The sequence below is a fragment of the Centropristis striata genome, chromosome 7, assembly GCF_030273125.1.
Source record: "Centropristis striata isolate RG_2023a ecotype Rhode Island chromosome 7, C.striata_1.0, whole genome shotgun sequence".
Taxonomy (NCBI): Eukaryota; Metazoa; Chordata; class Actinopteri; order Perciformes; family Serranidae; genus Centropristis; species Centropristis striata.
The window spans coordinates 35845828-35867421 of record NC_081523.1 but is presented as its reverse complement, the minus strand read 5'-3'; the positions used below and the strand labels follow the sequence as shown (position 1 = coordinate 35867421).

Here is a 21594-nt window from a genome sequence, read left to right as displayed (position 1 = left end):
AGTCGGCCTTGGTCTGAACTTTTCCTTCAGACGCGCGTTGAAATGTCAGCGAGTCATTCGAGTCGTCCGGCGACTCATTCAGTCAGAAGGTTGTCACATTTATTAAATATCAAACTCGTCAACTAGAACTCGTTTCTAAATTAATATCATTTGATATATAATATTTGATATTTCTCAACCAACATGTTTATTAATAATTATCAGATGAATTCTGAATGTCAAAGGTCACCAGCTGCATTAATCAGTTCATAACATTCTTCATTTCTATGATAATTTCCTGCTCAGTGTTCTTATCAGACGTCTCCTGATTATTGATTATTATTATAGAGTCTGATAAACTGATTATTAAATACTAAAGTCTTCAGATCAACAGAAACTGGTTTTATTGATTATTGATCAGTGTTTATGATCGCTGAGGGGGCGGGGCTTCAACACACACACACACACGAAAAAAATGACAATCCAACTTTATTAAAAAGGTCTTTATACAAAATGCAAACAAAAACAAACAGGAAGTGTTTTTTACATGCGACAGGTGTCGTGGAAAGCCTCCAGGGTCCTAAAGTCCCTCCATGTTGGAGGAAGTCCGTCCTGCAGGAAACGACCGCATCGCTGACACGAAGACTGGAACAGCTTGATGTAGCTCCGCAGCCACGTCTGCACACAGACAGGTAGAGAGACAGACAGGTGAGACAGACAGAAAAGGTACAGAGACAGACAGGTAAGATAGAGACAGGTACAGAAAGACAGACTGGAACAGCTTGATGTAGCGCCGCAGACATGTCTGCAGACAGACAGGTAGAGAGAGAGAAAGACAGGTGAAAGAGAGACAGGTACAGAGAGACAGACAAGTAAGACAGGGAGACAGACAGACAGGTGAGATAGAGACAGGTACAGAGAGACAGATAGGTCAGACAGATGAGACAGGCAAACAGGTACAGAGACAGGCAGGTGAGACAGATGAGACAGGTACAGAGAGACAGACAGGTGAGACAGACTGGAACAGCTTTATGTAGCTCCTTCTGCAGACAGACAGGTACAGGTGAGAGAGAGGCAGGTGAGACACACAGGTACAGAGAGAAAGACAGACAGACAGGTGGTTCTGTGTCTCACCATGAAGGACCGGACCACCACGTCGGGCATCTGGGGGAGCTGGTAGTGCAGCAGGGCCGTGGTGGCGTGGTCCGTTACCTAGCAACAACACAGCCAATCAGAGCACGGCACACTCAGCTCAGGTGAGCAGAAAATCAGGACCACAGGTGAGTCTTACCTTCTGGAACACCTGGTACTGAGACTTGGTCCAGATGTCCAGCTGAGGGAGACAGACAGACAGGTTACAAGAGACAGTCACACAGACAGGTGTTGACAGACAGTTTACAAGAGACAGACAGGTGTCTCACCTTTCCGTCCTCGCTGTAAACGTTCTCGTTAAATCCACGAACAACTGTCCTGTCGATGAACAGCGAACGCATCACCACGATCGCCTTCAACACCTTCCCCAGGGTCACCTGAGAGACAGACAGGTAGACAGACAGACAGGTAGAGAGAGAAAGGTAGAGAGACAGACAGGTAGAGAGACAGACAGGTAGAGAGAGAAAGGTAGAGAGACAGACAGGTAGAGAGACAGACAGGTGAGACAGACAGGTGAGAGACGAACAGACAGGTGAGAGATAGACAGACAGTTGAGAGACAGACAGACAGGTGAGAGACAGATGGACAGGTGAGAGAGACAGGTAGAGACGGACAGGTAGAGACGGACAGACAGGTGAGAGAAACAGGTGAGACAGACAGACCGGTCAGACAGACGGACAGACAGAGACAGACAGGTGAGACAGACAGGTGAGACCGACAGGTAGACAGACAGACAAAAAAGACAGGTGGAGAGACAGGTAGAGAGACAGACAGATGAGTTTCTCACCAGGAGAACCGCTGAGGTTCCATTGGGTCGGAACAACTCGATGGTCATATCAGGAAACATCCTGCCGATCCGAGAGATGACATCATCCACGTACCTGGAACATAGGCAGTGACATCCCTGTGACATCATTACTACTGCAGTATTACAATAAATATGGCAGTACTCACTGAGGGGGGAGGACCAGAGTACTGGGCTGGACTTTGGGTCGTCTCTTGGCTGAAGCTCCCATCTGATTGGCCGATCGCTTGAGTGACTGTTGATTCAACAAACTGGAGGCCAGACCAGCATGATACTGCAACTACACACACACACACACACACACACAAAATTAAGCTTACTTGCATCTATGCCGAAAGAAAAACCAGACAAATTATTTTCACTCTGTATGTTTATTTAGTCTCCATCACTCAAACAAACAATAGTATAAATATAAATATATGATATAAGAAATAATTATATTCATATTTTATGTGATGAGGCTGTTTGTTTTTCTGTTTTCATAATAAAAACACTTTATTAACTGTACCAGCAGCTGATAATAATAACAACAACTGGTGTTTACCTTGTTGGACCACTTGTAGCTGCCTGCAGCAGCTGATAACAATAATAATAATAATAATAATAACTAGAAAATTTCCTCTGGGGAAATTCTGAAAGGGCCACGGGGGCTACTGCCGGTGTGTGTACACTATGATGAGATTCTTCAGAGATTTCAAACAGTTAATACTAGTAATGTTATGATACTATATAATATACAAGGAGCACACCTACAACAAGCATTCCTTTTCAAGTATTTATTTATACAGCAACCTATGCCCTTTAACCTCAAAATGTGTGTGTGTGTGTGTGTGTGTGTGTGTGTGTGTGTGAAGCATGTGTATCTGGAGTATGAGGGGTATTTTATGCCAGCGCACTATACTAAAACGCCTTAACCGCATCGTCGCCTGTGCCTGCATAAAGACTGATAAATAGATGTGCGTACAGACATGCGTATTGCGAGTACACCAGACAATGAAGGGATGACGGGTGAAAAGTGTCATGCCACGTGCGAACGCAGCGGACGCCTGTGTGCACGCTCGTCTCAGTGTACAAATAATTATTTTCTTCATGATGACACATTTTGAGTTTAACAGCCGCTTTGCTTCACAATTAAAGCAATTCATGTATTACCAAGAGAGGCTAATGAGACAGTTTCCACTATTTCAGTCTCCACGTGCACACGTTAAGGTGTCTGAAGCGTTGGCTTTAGGACAATAACACACACGTGTTAACACCTGTAACACGTGTACGCCTATAACAGTATATCAGGACCTGACCATTGCTCAGGAACAAACTGAGGAAGAGGCTGTGTGCATTTACGCACAAGGTCCACTGGATCATCAGGGCCTGACGCTTATTCATTTTCTATGTTCTGCAGCAGATCTACACAGATCAGCTGTTACATAGAGTCTCAGGTTCAACTTATAGATGAACTCCAAGCCCCAACAGAGTTGTCAGGATAGTTTTATTTTCAGCCCGTTTTTTTATTTTCTTGATAACGAAACGACTGTAATTTAAGAGATCTGCTTTCTCTCTCTCTCTCTCAAGTTATATATTATAAGTTATATAGTAAAGTGCGACGCTCACAGTTCACTACGCATCAGCTGTAATGTACAAATTGAATATTAGGTAGCCATGCAGACCTGTCCAATGAATAAGGATGCTTCTTGAGTAATTTTATGCGCGCTGACATACAGTTCATTAAGCATCAGCCAAGGTGTGTACTTAAATTGCATTTAGGTAGACTGAAACAGCCTAAACGGTCTCTCTTGGGAATACATGGATTGCTTTAATTGTGAAGCGAAGCAGCTGTTAAACTCAAAATTTGCCGTCATAGTTTGATAAAAACATATTTTGGTACAAAAAATATAAACAAGTATGTAAGAAAGGAAATAAATATATAATTGTAATTGTAACCCGACCTGTGTGGGATGAGCCTCTCCACACCGTGGAACTCTGCGTTGTGTTGTTTATGATGATGTAGGTCGGAGGAGGGACCAGTCGGACACAGTGGTCGTTATATTTGTGGCTCGTGTTTTATTTCTCACAACGGCTGGCAGCTCAACCTTAAACAGTACCAGTAAACACTGTCGTGAGACAACAGAAATATAAGAGGCCGGTGTTGTGTCCTTACTGGTTTCCACAGTAATGATCTGCGCAGTTTCTGTTACGCATGAGCTGTCCGTGGTACTGAAACAACAATCGCCGTTAATGTGAGAGTTCTGTCTGATGCAGGTCTATGTTATGCTGTGCCTTAACACCTTATCTACTGTTTGGGTTCATCTGTAGTCCGCACTTTGTGCAATAAAATGATTTATTGTGCTGTGCGTTAGAGCCGATACGCATGTTTTGTCTTTACCGTTGTATTGTGTACAGCCTTTAAAGAGCTCTGTTGGGAGAGCTTGTTTTATAGGCAGTGTTTTATTATTTCTGCCTTCGCCACTGACACACAGTCTCAGCTTCATACGGGATTGTTTATAAGAAAGCATAACTTATAGATGAAGAAAGAGACTATCTCGTACGTACCAGATAAACTTAAAGTTTTTCCGGCCATAACCTTAATTAGGCTGTTTTGAGGGAAGTGCCTGACGCATGATACAAAGGGAAGTGAAAGTCAGCAAAATGCAGCATAAACAAAATGTTTTACCTTATTGGTTATCTACCAATGCCTGTAAAACATAGAGCCGTACATGCGTGACACGCGTAGACTTGCCTCTACTGTTTAAAGTTTAATGGAGTCTTTAGGTGAAATTATGCCGGACAAGTAGATGTTTGAAAATCTCCAATTATTGTTCTTTTTCGCTCATTTTTTTTGAACCGTCACATTCACTTCAATGCAAAATTTTGAAACTACAGCTACTGCTGTAGGGGCCAGTGCTCTGTGCGATTACACCGTGGCCCTAATAAAAGCTGTTTACCTTGTTGGACCACTTGTAGGCCTGCAGCAGCTGAGAGTATAACGGCGTTTTGTCCTGAACCGGATCCAGACTGAGCAGACCGCTGTTATGGAGAGGATGAGACTCTGAGGGGCGCCCAACCAGACCACTGAGACGCTCCAGCTCACTGAGAGGCAGACAGGTGGAGAGAGAGACAGACAGGCAGGCAGGCAGGCAGAGAGAGAGAGAGAGAGAGAGAGAGAGAGAGAGAGAGACAGAGGGAGAGAGAGACAGACAGACAAAGCAGATCTCTTAAATTACAGTCTGGTTTCTTAAATCTCCTGTTTCTTTAATGCAGCCTGGTGCAGCAGATCTCTTAAACTGCCTGTTGCCTGGCTGCAGTCTGGTTCCTTATATTGCCTGTTTCTTTAATGCATTCTGGTTTATGGTTCCAGACTCACTTGAGGTCCCTGTTGACCGCCTGCAGGTGGTCCTGGAACTCGGCTATGAACTGCTTCTCCCGGCCCTCCAGGGTCTCCCGGTTCTTCATGCCATCCTTCAGGGACTCGAACACGCGGCTGACGCTGGAGCGCAGCGCCTGGATGCCGCTGATGGCGTGAGAGAAGGCGTCCAGGTTCACCCCGACGTTCACCACGTCCGCCATGTTGGCTGTTTCTGTTGTTCCTGCGGGCTGGCGCGCACAGATGACGTCACTCTCCGGGTTTTCAAAATAAAAGCACGAATAAAACTCGTTTGATTTTATTTTTTTGAACAGAAAGTTTCTTCTGCGGCCGGAGGTAAACACACTAATGTGTGAATAAACTGTATCTACAATTTAAAAAAGTCTAAGAACAACATGCCAATAAAAAGATTAAATAACATAAAAAAGACGAGCTGAAATAAAATAAGAATATAATGTGACCTATCAATCACCCTGTAGCCCCCCCCCCCCCGCTTCCTGCGCTGTGACGTCATGTAACATGAACTAATTATGAGAATGTTTACTGAGGTCTATATATATATTTAATTCTACAGTTACTGTAACTGACAGTTTTTTATGTCTTGTTTATATACTGTATTTCCTTAATTGTTAATAAAGATCTGAAAAAGAAATGTTCACTGAGTTCACAGATAATTTCCTCAAAGACTCAAAGACTTCTTGGTGTGGCACTGAGAACAAACACAAACAAACACAAACAAAACAAACAAATCACATTTATGACCATCAGTGTCTCTATCTATCTACCTATCTATATATATAGATATACATATATATATATATAAATGTCTATATATATATATATATATAGAGAGAGAGAGAGAGAGAGAGAGAGAGAGAGAGAGAGAGAGAGAGATAGATAGAGAGAGAGAGAGAGAGACAGAGAGAGAGAGAGAGAGCAAGAGGGGAGGGAGAAAGAGAGAGAGAGGGAGGAGAGTTGTGAGAGGTTTATCTTCAGCAGTGAGGAGAAGAGGGGGAGGAAGGAGGAGCAGAAGGAGATTAAGAGGAAAAGGTAAAAAGGAGAAAAGAAAGAAGAAGAAGAAACAAGGACATTCGCTCTTTAATTTTCTTTAATCAGCTTTTCAACAATCAATCTGAAGACTCAAACTACAGACAGACAGACTGGAAGTAGCACGACAGAGAGACAGACAGGTAAGTGACACTGAGCAGACAGACAGACTGACAGACAGTTATATAGCCACCCGACAGATTCCTCAAATCCAGTTCTGTTGTAGTTCCTATAGTCGCAGTCTGCAGAAACACACACACACACACACACACACGCACACACAATGATTGGTAATAAGTGTTAGTTTGTGTTTTCATATCAATAATAATGAGAACATCATTTTTTACACAATGTGTTTAAATATAAAGTAAAAAAAAAAAAAAAAGACAAAGTGTTGCAGAGCTGAAATAATTTTGTCTGTTTATCAAGGAAGAAAACTAATTATGTACAGATCTGCTGGAAACCTGAGAGAGCTACAGAGAGACTAAACTCACCAAACTCAAATCTGATCAGAGAGGAAAACATTAGAACAACTTAAACTCAAACTGACCACAGCTGTCCCTCATAAAGTCTTTAATTATAATAATGATAATAATAATAATAATAACAACAATAATAACATTATTATTATTATTGTTATTATTATTATTATTATTATTATTAATAACAATAATAATAATAATAATAATAATAATACACTGATACAAGTATACAGAACATTTACAGTTTTTTTCCTAAGGTGAAGCAAACATCGTAGGGTGTAGAGGTGGAGGATCAAGGTGGAGGTTCAGGGTGGAGGATCAGGTGTAGAGGTGGAAGATCAGGGTGGAGGTGGGGGATCAGGGTGGAGAATCAGGGTGGAGGATTAGGGTGTAGAGGTGGAAGATCAGGGTGGAGGTTCAGGGTGGAGGATCAGGTGTAGAGGTGAAGGATCAGGGTGGAGGTGGGGGATCAGGGTGGAGGTGGAAGATCAGGGTGGAGGATTAGGGTGTAGAGGTGGAAGATCAGGGTGGAAGGGGAGGATCAGTTGCAGGGGGAGGATCAGGGTGGAGGTGTGGAGGATCAGGGTGTAGAGGTGAAGGTTCAGGATGTAGAGGTGGAGGATCAGGGTGGAGGATCAGGGTGTCGAGGTGGAGGATCAGGGTGGAGGATCAGGTGTAGAGGTGAAGGATCAGGGTGGAGGTGGGGGATCAGGGTGGAGGTGGAAGATCAGGGTGGAGGTTCAGGGTGGAGGATCAGGTGTAGAGGTGAAGGATCAGGGTGGAAGGGGAGGATCAGTTGCAGGGGGAGGATCAGGGTGGAGGTGTGGAGGATCAGGGTGTAGAGGTGAAGGTTCAGGATGTAGAGGTGGAGGATCAGGGTGGAGGATCAGGGTGTCGAGGTGGAGGATCAGGGTGGAGGATCAGGGTGTAGAGGTGGAGGATCAGGGTGGAGGATCAGGGTGTAGAGGTGGGGGATCAAGGTGGAATTCTGGGTCTCAGTACCTTGTGTCGTCAGAGCGGTGAAGCAGAAACATTTTAATAAAGAGGACGGAGTGTCTGAGTCTCTGAGTCTCAGTTTAATCTTCTTTCTCATCACTTCAGACACAAACAAACAAACAAGAAGAACACAAACAGTCCTCTTCTCTGATTTTCAGATCTGCAACCTCCAGACAGCTCTGGATTTATTTCCAAAACTATAAGATTTATGTTTAAACCTTCATCTGAGCTGCATTTATTATGTTCGACACAAACCGACATAATTATAAAATGTTATTAAGTTAAATTAAATTAATGCTTCGACTGAAACGACATAAAAATGTACACCTGTTATCAACAGGAACTGGAAGAAACTACTCAAAGACCGGAACCACAGAGAGTCACTGGTACTCCAGAAGGTCAGGTCACTGGTACCTCGGAGGGTCACTGGTACCTCAGAGGGTCACTGGTACTCCAAAGGTTCACTCCAGAGGGTCACAAGTGTGAACAGGTGTGAAAAGTTCTTGTGTTTAATGACTGTTTCTGTTTTTTTTGTTGCAGACTGGCAGTGAGCAGGGCCTCTACTAGCGTTAACTGTCACCTTATTACAAGGTAACCAGCTGGTTACCATGACACCCACCTGCTGAAAGAAGGTCGAGCAGAACTGAACCTCTGGATGAAAAATGTGGGAACTGCAGAGGGCCTTCCTGTCTGTCTGACGGTCAGTCCAGCATGTCCCCCCTCCTCGCCTGGCTCCTCCTCCTCCTGGCGGCGTGCGGACGCTGTCAGAACGGCGGAATGTTCGACGTGTGTCGCTCTCTGCGTGGCTCGGAGGCTGGGCCAGGGTGGGAGTTCTACCCATGTCAGCCTCCAGCCACCAACATGAAGGAGGTGATGCAGATCAGAGTCGACCCCCCCGGCATTACCTGCGGAAACCCACCTGAGAGGTTCTGCACACTGGTAAGTCATACACACACCTGAACACACACCTGAACACACAGCTGGACACACACCTGGACACACACCTGAACACACACCTGGACACACACCTTAACACACACGTAAACACACACCTGAACACACACCTGAACACACACCTGGACACACACCTTAACACACACGTAAACACACACCTGAACACGCACCTGGACACACAACAAGACACACACCAGGACACACACCTGGACACACACCTGAACACACACCAAGACACACACCTGGACACACAGCTAAACACACACCTAAACACACACCTGAACACACACCTGAACACACACCTGGACACACACCTTAACGCACACGTAAACACACACCTGAACACACACCTGGACACACACCTAAACACACACCTGTACACACACTTGAACAGACCCCTGGACACACAACTAGACACACACCTAAACACACACCTGTACGCACACCTGTATGCACACCTAAACACACACCTAGACACGCACTTGACACGGACTTAAAAACGCCCAACGGGACACCAACACTGAGAAGAACACCAGTGTCTCTGTCTTTCTGAGTTGGTGAACTGAGACATTTCTGTCTCGTCCTCTCTGTTTTAAATGTCAGCTGTTCTGACCTGCTGCAGAGACAGACGCTCATCAGAAGTCGTTATCAGGCGCTCCACGTGAAGCGTCCCCTCTGTGTTATTTTAATGTTCCCGTACATCAACAGCTCTGACATCATCAGACGAATCTTTCTGCTCAGACGTGTTTCAGGTGAAACTCTAACAGACATAATTAAGGCTATAGTTTACCCATAATGCACCTCTCTCTGGTCACAGAGAATCAGAACATTATATTGTCGCTTATTTGAATATTTCATGTCCTGTCAATAATCTCGGGACCCCTCTGGTTCCTCTGGTGACCTGCTGGGAGCTCCAAGCCACAGGTTGGACACCACACAGTCCTGCTGGTGTCTAATTGTTCCTTCGGGAAGTTTCAGTCACGTCTAAATTATTGATAAATGTAACAGAAACATTTAATGTTAATAATTGATTGGATGTAATTCCCTCAAGATAAAAAAACACACACACACACACACACACACACACACACACACACATAATATATATATATATATATATATATATATATATATATATATATATATATATATGTATATTGTATATAGGTAAAGTGTGACAGTATCAACTCATTCATTGGTTAATATTTATTCATCATGTGACTGAATTAAACTTGTAACCAACTCTAACTAACTCAACAGTTAGCTGCAGTGTGACAGCTGGCAGCTTAACTTCTAATACACACAGATAAGATTAACTCCAGTGTTAATCCATCACACACACACACACACACACACACACACACAAACCGCACTATGTCACAACTCTGAAGAACAAAATTCTGTCAGAGAACAAGGATTTTATGAGGTTCATTCATTCATTCGGTATCTGTAATATGTCTGTTAGGTGTCCAGTCTTCACCTTTTGCTCATGTCTCCTCTCAGAATTACAGTGATAACAAATATTTTTCTTGGCTTTTTATGCTAAAAACACATACAACACAATCAACAAGACAGCAAACAGTAGTCACAATATATATGGAAAATAAAGCCACAACAATAACATAAACATATACATATAAAAAAGAAAATGTATGTAATAATGATAATAATAACAATTATAAAAAAATAAATAATAAAAAATTCCTCAGGGAACCGACCGATCACACAGTGAGACGTGTAGAGATTAAATGTTTGACCCCTGTCTGTCTGTGGTTCTGCAGGAGAACCCGTACCTGTGCAGCGATGAGTGCGACGCCTCCAGCCCTGACCTGTCTCACCCCCCTCAGTTGATGGGCGACAGGGAGAGGGGCGGGCTCATCACCTACTGGCAGACGGTCACCTGGTCCAGGTATCCTGAGCCGCTGTTGGCCAACATCACTTTGTCCTGGAACAAGAGTCTGGAGGTGGTCGACGACATCGTGGTCACCTTCGAGTACGGCCGGCCAACCAGCATGGTGCTGGAGAAGTCTCTTGACAAAGGTAAGTGGTCCGTTGGGGGGGACCCCCGTTCACACACACATCCTCCTGGTGTCTGAGGCCAAACGCTGCCCTCAGGGATTCATTCACACAGTGGAGAACACAGCAGCAGCATTAGGCTGCCAGGAATCGAACCTGCAACCTTCAGATCAGCGGCCAACAACAAACACACAAGGAAGCTGTGGACTCAGATAATAAACTGTCAGTTTCATGGTATTAATTGGTGATAAAGGGATAAAAACTGTTGTGTTTCAGGAGAGACCTGGCAGCCGTACCAGTACTATGCTGACGACTGTCTGGAGGCTTTCGGGATGTCTCCCAAACGGGTCTTTGATTTAGCACCAAGTAACTTAACCCGGGTCATCTGCACCGAGCAGTACTCCCGCTGGGTTGGAGCCAAGGTGGGTACCTGGACCTGACGGTCAAACTGGGAACCAGACAAACACAGTTCACACTCATGTTAATATTTAATAATAAATAATAATAATTAATCCATATTCCAGAGTTTAGATTAACTTTAAAATATCAGAGACTAAACATGTTGGATCAGCTGCTACACTCTAAACTCCGAATCCTTTTCCACCGCCAGGAGGAGAAGGTTGTGGTGTTCGAGGTGCGCGCTCGCTTCGGGGTGTTTGCAGGTCCGAAGCTGATCAGTATGGATGCCCTGTACACCCGGATGGAGACCATGAAGGGTCTGAGAGACTTCTTCACCTTCACCAACCTGCGGCTCCGGCTGCTGCGCCCGGCGCTTGGCGGGACGTACGTCCAGAAGGACAACCTGCTCAAGTACTTCTACGCCATCTCAAACATTGACGTACCTGCCAGGTAACAACTGGTGACACAGGTCTCTGCTGGGGAAAACAAACACCTAAAACCTGAAGGTGACAGAGAGTGTGCGTGTGTGTTTGTGTGTGTGTGTGTGTGTGTGTGTGTGTGTGTGTGTGTGTGTGTGTGTGTGTTTCCTGCAGGTGTAAGTGTAACCTGCACGCCTCTCAGTGTTTGTTACGAGATGCGACGCTGCAGTGTGACTGCGACCACAACACGAGCGGACAGGACTGTCAGCGCTGCAGCCAGGGCTTCAAGTCCCGCAGCTGGAGACCAGGATCATACCTGCCCCTGCCCAGAGGCACCGCCAACACCTGTACGTACCAGAACACACCACAAACACCTTTGGGTAGCTCAACACACCGCAGACACCTGTAGGTACCTGAACACACCGCCAACACCTGTAGGTACCTGAACACACTGCAGACACCTGAAGGTAACTGAACACATCGCAGACACCTGTAAATACCTGAACACACCGCAGGCACCTGTATGTACCTGAACACACCACAGACACCTATTCGTACCTGAACACACCAGACACCTATTTGTACCTGAACACACCACAGACACCTATTCATACCTGAACACACCACAGACACCTAACTGAAAACATCGCAGACACCTGTTCGTACCTGAACACACCGCCAACACCTGTAGGTACCTGAACACACCGCTGATACCCGTACGTAACTGTACACACCGCAGACACCTTTAGGTAACTGAACACACCGCCAACACCTGTAGGTACCTGAACACGCCATAGACACCTGTACGTACCTGAACACACCGCCAACACCTGTAGGTACCTGAACAAACCACAGACACCTGTACGTACCTGAACACACCGCCAACACCTGTACGTACCTGAACACGCCATAGACACATGTTTGTACCTGAACAAACCGCCAGCACCTGAAGGTAACTGAACACATCGCAGACACCTGTATGTACCTGAACACACCCCCAACACCTGTACGTACCTGAACACACCGGCAACAATTGTAGGTACCTGAACACACCACAGACACCTGTTCATGCCCACCGCCAACACTTGTAGGTACCTGAACACGCTGCAGACACCTGTACGTACCTGGACACACCGCCAACACCTGTAGGTACCTGAACACACAGCAGACACCTGTACTTACCTGAACACACCGCAGACACCTGTACGTACCTGAACACACCGCCAACACCTGTAGGTACCTCAACACACTGCAGACACCTGTATGTACCTGAACACACCGCCAACACCTGTAGGTACCTGAACACACTGCGGACGCCTGTATGTACCTGAACACACCACCAACACCTTTACGTACCTGAACATACTCTGAGATCAGTGATGTTTTGTTTCTATTTCAGGTGAAGCAGCAGAAACAGCCGTCAGTAAGTAGAGTTCACCTGTTTACCTGTTCACATGTTTACCTGTTTACCTGTCTGTCTGCTCACCTGGTTGTTTTGCTTCAGCCCCACCTCCATCTCCACTAACATGGTCAGTGTTGCATCATGTAAAATGTAATGTTTCTCATTTAACCATCACATTTCTTTTTGTCAGAATAACACCACATGAAAACAATACAAATTATTATGCTTATATTATAACATTTTAGTTTGTTCCTTAGTTAATCAGTTAGTTAGTTAAATTACCGTAACACTATATAGTACACAGTATAGTAGGATAAAATTATTATTATTATTATTATTATTGTTATTATTATTATTATTATATGTCAAAATGAGTTCTGACTCTGACAAATAAAAATACCATCAGGACAAATTGGATTAAATGATCACATGTTGCTCTGACTGGTCACATGAGTTAAATATCAGAGTGCACGTTAAACTGTCGCTGCAGCAGATGGTGTGTGTGTGTTTAATCTGTGTTAATCTCTCTCTCACTCACAAACACACACACACACACACACACACACACACACACACAGTGCTGCCTGTTTGTCACCTCAGAGGCTTCAGAACTTGTCCCAGTTCTCAGTAAAGACTTAATAGATTTCCTGCAGGATGCAACAGTGATCTGAATAATTATAGATCAATGATCAATAAATCAATCTGATTCTCTATGGACACAACGTTTAACTTCTCACACATGAAAGTTCTTTTCACTTTCTGAGATAAAATTGAAAATGTGGATTTGAAGGCGGTGTGTTGATTTACAGAAACATTAGAGTCCAGAAACTCTCTGCAGAGCAGAACTTTCCCCGGTTTACTGACACCTGATTGGCTGGTTGGGTTTTGGTGGCTTTGAACATTGATGGAAGCAGTTAGGTTCTAAAAAAAATAAATGACGAATTGTGTTTGGACTTGACAGGATGTGCAGCATCTATGTGTTTAATATTTATTATTATAACTATTTATATAATCAGTCTGTTGAGGGGTTATCCGACATGTGCTGCTGTTTTCAGTCTCGGACGAGAATACTAATTGTTTTACCGGCTTCTTCATTGCTGTGATGGCACAAATTTATAAGCTCTCAACAAGAGTTCATAACCAGGTTCATATAAGCGCCTACAAAAACTTTTGCAACATTAAAGACGTCACAGATGCTGTTTGTCAACATATTGTCGAGTCCCTGAGCTACTAACATCAACAACTCGACACCTGTTTTTCTGAAGGCAAATTTATAATTCGACATCAACTTTGAGTAAGTACGCCATAAGACAATCTGAGCACGAACAGCTTCAGCACATCTCATTTATATTGAGTCTACTGCAGGCCTGAGTCAGTTTCATGCTCTGCAGAGAGTTCAGTATCTGTAGAAAACAGAAAGCTGAGATTCACTAAAGGGACGTAACTCTTCTTCTCTGACAGCGGCTGGTGACTCAAACTCAGCAGCATCTGATAGACCCTCTACCTCATCAGATGGAGTGACTGACACTACTGCTACTGCTAGTACTACTGCTGCAGCTACTACTGACAGTATAAAGACTACTGACACTTCTACAACTTATGTTACTGTAGCCGATGGAAATACCCTTACTTACAGTACTACTATAACTGAATATTCCACCTCTACTGACAGTTTTACCACTACTGCTACTTCTACTTCTGACCTCACGACAGCTACAGGCAGTTATACAACTACTTTTATGTACATGTTGACTTCTGATGCAGCTTCTACGAGTACAGAAAGTCCTCCAACTGTCACAAATATGAGTTCTACATCTTACTTCATTAGTGTAACTGATCCCATTGGCTTTGCTAAAGCTGCTGTAGACTCAACTACTACAACAGTTGACACTGGTTCTACAGTTTCTTCTACTCTCAATAATATTGTTAGTACAACAGACTCTTACTCAATTACAGATTTTAGTAGCACAGCAAAACCTACAGTGGACATAGCTCTATCCAGCAGTCAAGCTCTGGACACTGGAGAGACTTTGTACGAACCAGCTCCCACAGTACCAGGCACCACCACTTCCAGTGCCACTGTTAGAATCTCCAGTCCCACCAGTTACACCAGCACCAACAGCCCCACTACCCCAGGCAGTACTGACTCTGAGGTGTCTATTTCTGACCCAGTGACGCCACCTTCTGACTCCACCCTCTCTGAGACTGGTACTACCAACCTGAACAGTGGTAGTACCTTACCTGCTGATGAGACTACAACATCAACCAGAGCACCAACAACAACAAACATCCCAGAAATAACCCCAGCCAGTGACAGGGCTCCATCTGGAGGTACTGCATCCATGGGGTCAGACCCAACCACTCAGACTGGAGATCCTCCAGTCACAGCAGGACTTTCTCCTGATGGTCCTCCAGACACACCAATCACTGAAACTCCTCCTGATCTACCTCCTCCAGATGGAGACTTTCCAGATATATCTCCTCCTGATGTACCTCCTGATGAACTACCTCTTGATATATCTCCTCCTGATGAACCACCTCTGGATATATCTCCTTCTGATGAACTACCTCCAGATATATCTCCTGATATACCCATTCCGGATGTACCACCTCCAGATAAATCATCTGATGTACCCCCAGAAGAACCTTCTCCAGATGAACCTCGTCCTGATATATCTCTGGATGTAGCTCCTTCAGATGTACCTTCTCCTGATGAACCTTCTCCTGATCTACTTCCTACAGATGGAGCCTTTCCAGATATGCCTCCTCCTGATGTACCTCCTGATGTACCTCCTGATATACCTCCTGATGTACCACCTCCGGATATATCTCCTCCTGATGTACCTCCTGTTACAACACCTCCTGAAATGCCTCCTGATGTACAATCTCCTGATATACCCATTCCGGATGTACCACCTCCAGATACATCATCTTATGTACCCCCGGAAGAACCTCCTCCAGATGAATCTCCTCCTGAAATGCCTCCTGATGTACAATCTCCTGATACATTAATTCCGGAAGATCCACTTCCAGATGTACCTCCTCCTGATCTACCCCCTCCAGATGTACCTTCTCCAGATGTGCCCTCTTTGGATGTAGCTCCTCCTGATCTACCCCCTCCTGATGTACCTCCTCCTGATCTACCCTCTCCAGATGTATCTCTGGATGTACCTCCCCCCGATGTACCTCCTCCAGATTTACCTCCTCCTGATGAACCTCCTCTAGATGTATCTCTGGATATAGCTCCTTCAAGTGTACCTCCTTCTTATGAACCTTCTCCTGATCTACTTCCTACAGATGTGCCTTCTCCTAATGTACCACCTGCAGATGTTCCTCCAGAGGTGCCTTCCTCTAGGATTCCAGATTTACAGATAGATGCATCTCCTCCTGATGAACCTCCTCCGGATATACCTATTCCTGATGTATCTCCTCGTAATGATTTACCTCCAGATGCTCCTGTAGAGTCCTTGTTGCCTCCTTCTGAGGGAGGAGGTGATGCTGCACTAGACACAAGCTCCAGCACATTAGATCTGTCTGACCCTGCTGATGATTTGGCCCCTGTGGACTTCACTTTTCCATTTCCGGATGATTCAAATTCAGCTGAACCTGGACAAGATTCTGGACCAGTGTCTGTTGGTGGTTCCTGGAACATTTCAGATGATTCCCGTGGATCTGTTGACGCTCCTGGATCAAATGAGGTTGATTCTGGACCCGATTCTGCCTCAGCAAAGCTAGATATAGAGGAAGTGGGAAATGTTGGAATTCAATCAACTGGGCCAGATTCCCCTGCACTGGATGATACAAGTCCTGATTTAAATTCTAGACCAGGTTCTTCTGAAGCAGTAGATGATCCAGAATTAGAATCATTTGCAGCTAAGAAAGAAGGAAAGTCTTCTGTAGAGGATCCGGCTGCCGGTGAACCTGCAAGAGTTTCAGACTCTAAACAAGAGAAGAGCGAAGAGCAGAAAGAAGAGAAAGGTACAACATGATTCAACATCTGAGTTCAGTTTAAGCTTCATTCTTTACAAAAGATGCAAACACACATACACTATATATCACAGATACACATAAATACATCACTCTGTGATTCATACTTTCAAACGCACTTAAAACTTTTCCTTCTCTGTTGAACAAAACAGCCACTGAATCCAAAGAGGGTAAAACAGAGGAAACAAAGGAAGGAAAGGAGGAGAAAGATGAAAAAGGCTACGAGAAAAAAAAAGGTACAGCTCTATAAACAGTGGTAGGACTGCCACCTGCTGACAGCTTCAGGATCTGCAGTAGGAGCACTAGAAGTAGGAGTGATAGTATGAGTAGTTCAGAATCAGTGCTGTGCTCTGATTGGCCGTTAGTGCCGTGCTAACACTTGTCTGTTGCCATGGTTACACACCTTATCTTGTATCCAAAGCAGTCCAGAAGATTCTGATTCCAGGAGGACCAAAGTTCAGTCAGCTGTCCAAAATCGCCTTCGTCACTTTTGAGGGTAAGACCACCTGTGACCACCTGACCCCTCACCTTTAAACAGACTCCGCCTCTTTGAACTGACCCCGCCCCCAGCCTCCTGTATATAAGATAATATCCTCTTGCTGTCTCCATGTCTGATCAATAATCTGATCAATTATGTGATCAGTTATCTGATCAATTATGTTATCAATAATCTGATCAATAATCTGATCCTCCTGCTGGTTCACTAACACACAAAATAAAGAGAATTATCTGTGATTCAATGTGAACAAACAGATCAAAAGGACTGAAATAACTACATGATGCTGATGTCTGTCTGTCTGCCTGTCTGCCTGTCTGTCTGTCTCTCCATCTGTCTGTCTGTCTGTCTGTCCGTCCGTCCGTCCGTCCGTCTGTCTCTGTGAACATGTGACATGTGCAGATGTTTTGTTACAAGAGTTCTGACAGGTGTGTCTGTGTGTGTGTGTGTGTGTGTGTGTGTTTCAGACTGTGAGTGTAACGGTCACTCCAACCGCTGCAGCTACATCGACTTCATCAATGTGGTGACGTGTGTGAGCTGTAAACACAACACACGAGGACAGAACTGTCAGTACTGTCGCCTCGGTTACTATAGAAACGCCTCACTGCAGCTGGACGACGACAACATCTGTGTGGGTCAGTCACATACACACACACACACACACACACACACACACTTCATTACATCACATTACATTACATATAATTTAGCTGACGCTTTTGTCCAAAGCGACTTACAGTAAGTGATTCAACCTGATGGTTCTAGCCTCAGACAACAGGAACCAAGTAAGAACAGAACCTTAAGAGCCAAATGTAACCACTACAGGAGATCTATATGCTAAAGAAGAAGAATTAATTTTATTTATTTATTATAAAAAAAATAAGAAATTAGGTGACCATGACTTAATCAAGGTATTGTGGAAGAGGTAGGTCTTCAGCCTGCAGTGGAAGATGTCTAGGCTGTCTGAGGTCCTGATGTCAGTGGGGAGCTCGTTCCACCATTTGGGAGCCAGGACAGAGAAAAGTCTGGAAGAGGTTATTAGGCGAGTTGACCCACGCAGGGGGGGAGTTGCCAGCTGTTTGGCTGATGCAGAGTGGAGAGAACGGGCAGGAGTGTAGGGTTTGACAAGGTCCTGGATGTAAGCTGGGCCTGAACCATTCCCAGTGGAGTACGCCAGAGCTAGAGTCATGAAGCGTATTAGTCCCGGGTAACCAGTGGAGGGAGGAGTGGTGTTGATTGAAGACCAACCGAGCAGCTACATTCTGGATGAGTTGCAGAGGTCGGATGGCTTTGGCAGGCAGACCTGCCATGAGGGACTCGCAGTAGTCCAGGCGTGAGAAAACCAGCGCCTTGACCAGTACCTGAGCTGCCTTCTGGGTGAGAAACGGGCAGATTCTCCTGATGTTATGCAGCAAGAATCTGCAGGATCTGGTGGTAGCGGTGATGTGAGGTGAGGGACAGTTAGTTGTCGAGAGTCACACCAAGGTTTTTAGTGGTCTTGGTGGAGGCAACCACTGTGTTCTGGACAGTGATGTGGAGGTCAGTGGTGGGAGAGCCCTTCCCTGGGAGGTAAAGTAGCTCAGTCTTTCCCAGGTTGAATTTGAGGTGGTGCGAGGACATCCAGTGGGAGATGTCGGCTGCCTGTGTTTCAGACTGGGGAAATGAAACGATTAGCTGGGTGTCATCAGCATAGCTATGATAGGAGAAGCCATGCGAGTGGATGAGAGAGCCGAGGGAGTTGGTTTAAACCGAGAAAGGGAGCGGACCAAGGACAGAGCCTTGAGGGACCCCAGTGGTGAGTGGACAGGGTTCTGACACAGAACCCTTCCAAGTCACACGAAAGGTGCGGTCCTTAAGATAGGACTTGAGTGGAGAGAGGGCAGAGCCAGATACTCCCAGGTGGTGAAGGGTGGAGATGAAGATCTGATGGTCAACAGAAAGGTCCAGTAGGACCACCACACATGAGAGACAGGCCGCTTTCGCCTTGTGAAGCTGTTCAGTCACAGCGAGAAGGGCAGTCTCTGTTGAGGGGCCCTTCTTAAAACCAGACTGGTGAGGGTCAAGGAGATTGTTCCCATGAAGATGGGAGGAGAGTTGAGTAAAGATAGCCCGTTCCAGCTACTTCAAACTTCCAATCGCGGTTGATGAGAAAACCTGTTCCCCCACCCCTACCAGTGGGTCTAGGCCTGTGAGGAGAGGAGAAGGCAGCAGAGAGCTGCAGGAGTGGAAGAGTTGATTGGCGTTAACCACGTCTCAGTGAGGGCAAGGAAGTCCAGTGATTGCTGGGCCGTAAAGCCAGAGATGAACTGTGTATTACAGCAGACTGGCAGGTCCAGAGTCCACCTTGAGTAGAGCGAGCAGGCTGTATAAGGTTGTCCGGTGGCCTGAGAAGAGCAAAATCAAAGCATTTACTTGACTAGAAACAAGTAGCAAGGTTAAATCCACAAAGTTAAAAATGCACTCTCACACTCACACAGACACACACACACACACTCATCCTTCCTGTGCTGTGTCCTCAGAGTGTCTGTGTGACGTGGACGGCAGTGTGTCTCCTCACTGCTCTGACTTCGGTGTGTGTCAGTGTAAGGACGGAGCCACAGGGAGGCGCTGTGACTCCTGTCTACCTGGATACACCTGGAGAGGAGGCGGAGCCAGCTGCACAGGTGAGCCTCACTCTATACAAGTCTGTGAGAAAATGTCATAATAATAAATATCATGATGTCATAGAACAGGGGGCAGGGCTACATGATGAGTAATAGATTATTCATCTCGTAAAGTAGGGGATGGGCTACAGGGTGATTGATAAATGAGGAGTAATAGATTACTCATGATGTCACAGGACAGGGTGCTGGGCTACAGGGTGACTGACACATGATGTAATAGATTACTGTCGTCCCTCAGCGAACGTCTGTGACGAACGTCTGCTCTGTCAGAACGGAGGAACCTGCCAGGACTTCCAGCGCTGCGTCTGCCCTGACCGCTTCACAGGTAAACATGATGTCACAGACAGGTGTCACAGCTCAGGTGATGATGTCACAGCTCAGATGTGAAGATGTCACTGTGTGTGATGTCACAGCTCAGGTGATGATGTCACATCTCAGGAGTGATGATGTCACAGCTGAGATGTGATGATGCCACAGCTGAGATGTGATGATGTCACAGCTCAGATGTGATGATATCACAGCTCAGGTGATGATGTCACAGACAGTTGATGATGTCACAGCTCAGGTGTGATGATGTCATGTGTTGCAGGTGCGCTCTGTGAGAAGAAGGTGTGTCTGAAAAAAGGTGGCTGCCCAGAGGACGCCGCTGGCTCCGTCCCCTCTCTGACCTCACAGCTCTACTTGCTGACTCTCAGTCTCACCTTGTCCACCTTCTGCTGACATCACAGGAAGTGACGTCAACAATGGACACACCTGAGAGGATGTTCTGTAACATGTTTGTATTTTACTTTGAAAGACAAATACACACTTCCTGTGATGTCATGAGTGTGTCTACTCTCTGATTGGCTGTCAGTTTTCAGCACTGCATTCTGATTGCTCAAGCTCTGATGACGTCGTGGAGATGAACTTTCTGTTTCTGTTGTTGAAGTTTGTAATTTTTTTTACTGTTTGTGTATTTTCTGTATAAAGGTCAAAGGTCATACACACACACACACACACACACACACAATAAATCTGATATTTGTTTGTACTGTTTCTTGTTTTTCTGTTTATCTTTTTTACTGAATAAAGAATCTTTCTGTTCTCTGATTGGCTGCCAGTTTATTTCACTCAGAGTCGGCTGCAGGCACCTCCTGCTGGACCAATAAAATAGAGGCAGGTTCACCTGGAAAGGGGCCTCAATTATAAATCAACAGTTGCCAAATACAAAAACATTACTCTTGACTCTTGAGTATAAGCAATAATAAAAAATAACCATGTAGGTGGTCCGAGGCCATGGCCCCCTCGGGAGAAAATGTTGTACATTCTTAAGTACAATCTGATCAACCTCTCCACTTTGAGAGCTAAATTTGAGCAAACACCTCACAAAACATTTTTCACAATCAACAGGGTGTGGAGTAGCCAGACAGTGTTGATTAATAGTTGGCTAGGAGGGTCCG

General features: G+C 45.2%; 2 protein-coding genes across 2 annotated transcripts; one reads left to right on the top strand and one right to left on the bottom strand.

Annotated features, from left to right (window-relative positions):
- Window positions 1-450: 450 nt before the first annotated feature.
- On the bottom strand, window positions 451-5536 carry med27 (mediator complex subunit 27). Its single transcript, XM_059337081.1, has 8 exons — window positions 5295-5536; window positions 4876-5020; window positions 2086-2216; window positions 1919-2012; window positions 1401-1508; window positions 1271-1312; window positions 1114-1191; window positions 451-657 (listed from the first exon to the last, which is right to left on the bottom strand). The coding sequence occupies exons 1-8, from the start codon at window positions 5495-5497 to the stop codon at window positions 523-525; spliced, it is 936 nt and encodes a 311-aa protein (XP_059193064.1). The 5' UTR covers window positions 5498-5536; the 3' UTR covers window positions 451-522.
- Window positions 5496-21145, top strand: LOC131974939 (netrin-G2-like). Its single transcript, XM_059337449.1, has 12 exons — window positions 5496-5523; window positions 5885-5922; window positions 8588-8758; window positions 10555-10813; window positions 11066-11211; window positions 11400-11638; window positions 11782-11954; window positions 13007-13030; window positions 17960-18127; window positions 20012-20155; window positions 20394-20480; window positions 20745-21145. Exons 1-12 carry the CDS (start codon window positions 5496-5498, stop codon window positions 20873-20875), a joined length of 1608 nt encoding a protein of 535 aa, XP_059193432.1. The 3' UTR covers window positions 20876-21145.
- Window positions 21146-21594: the final 449 nt, after the last annotated feature.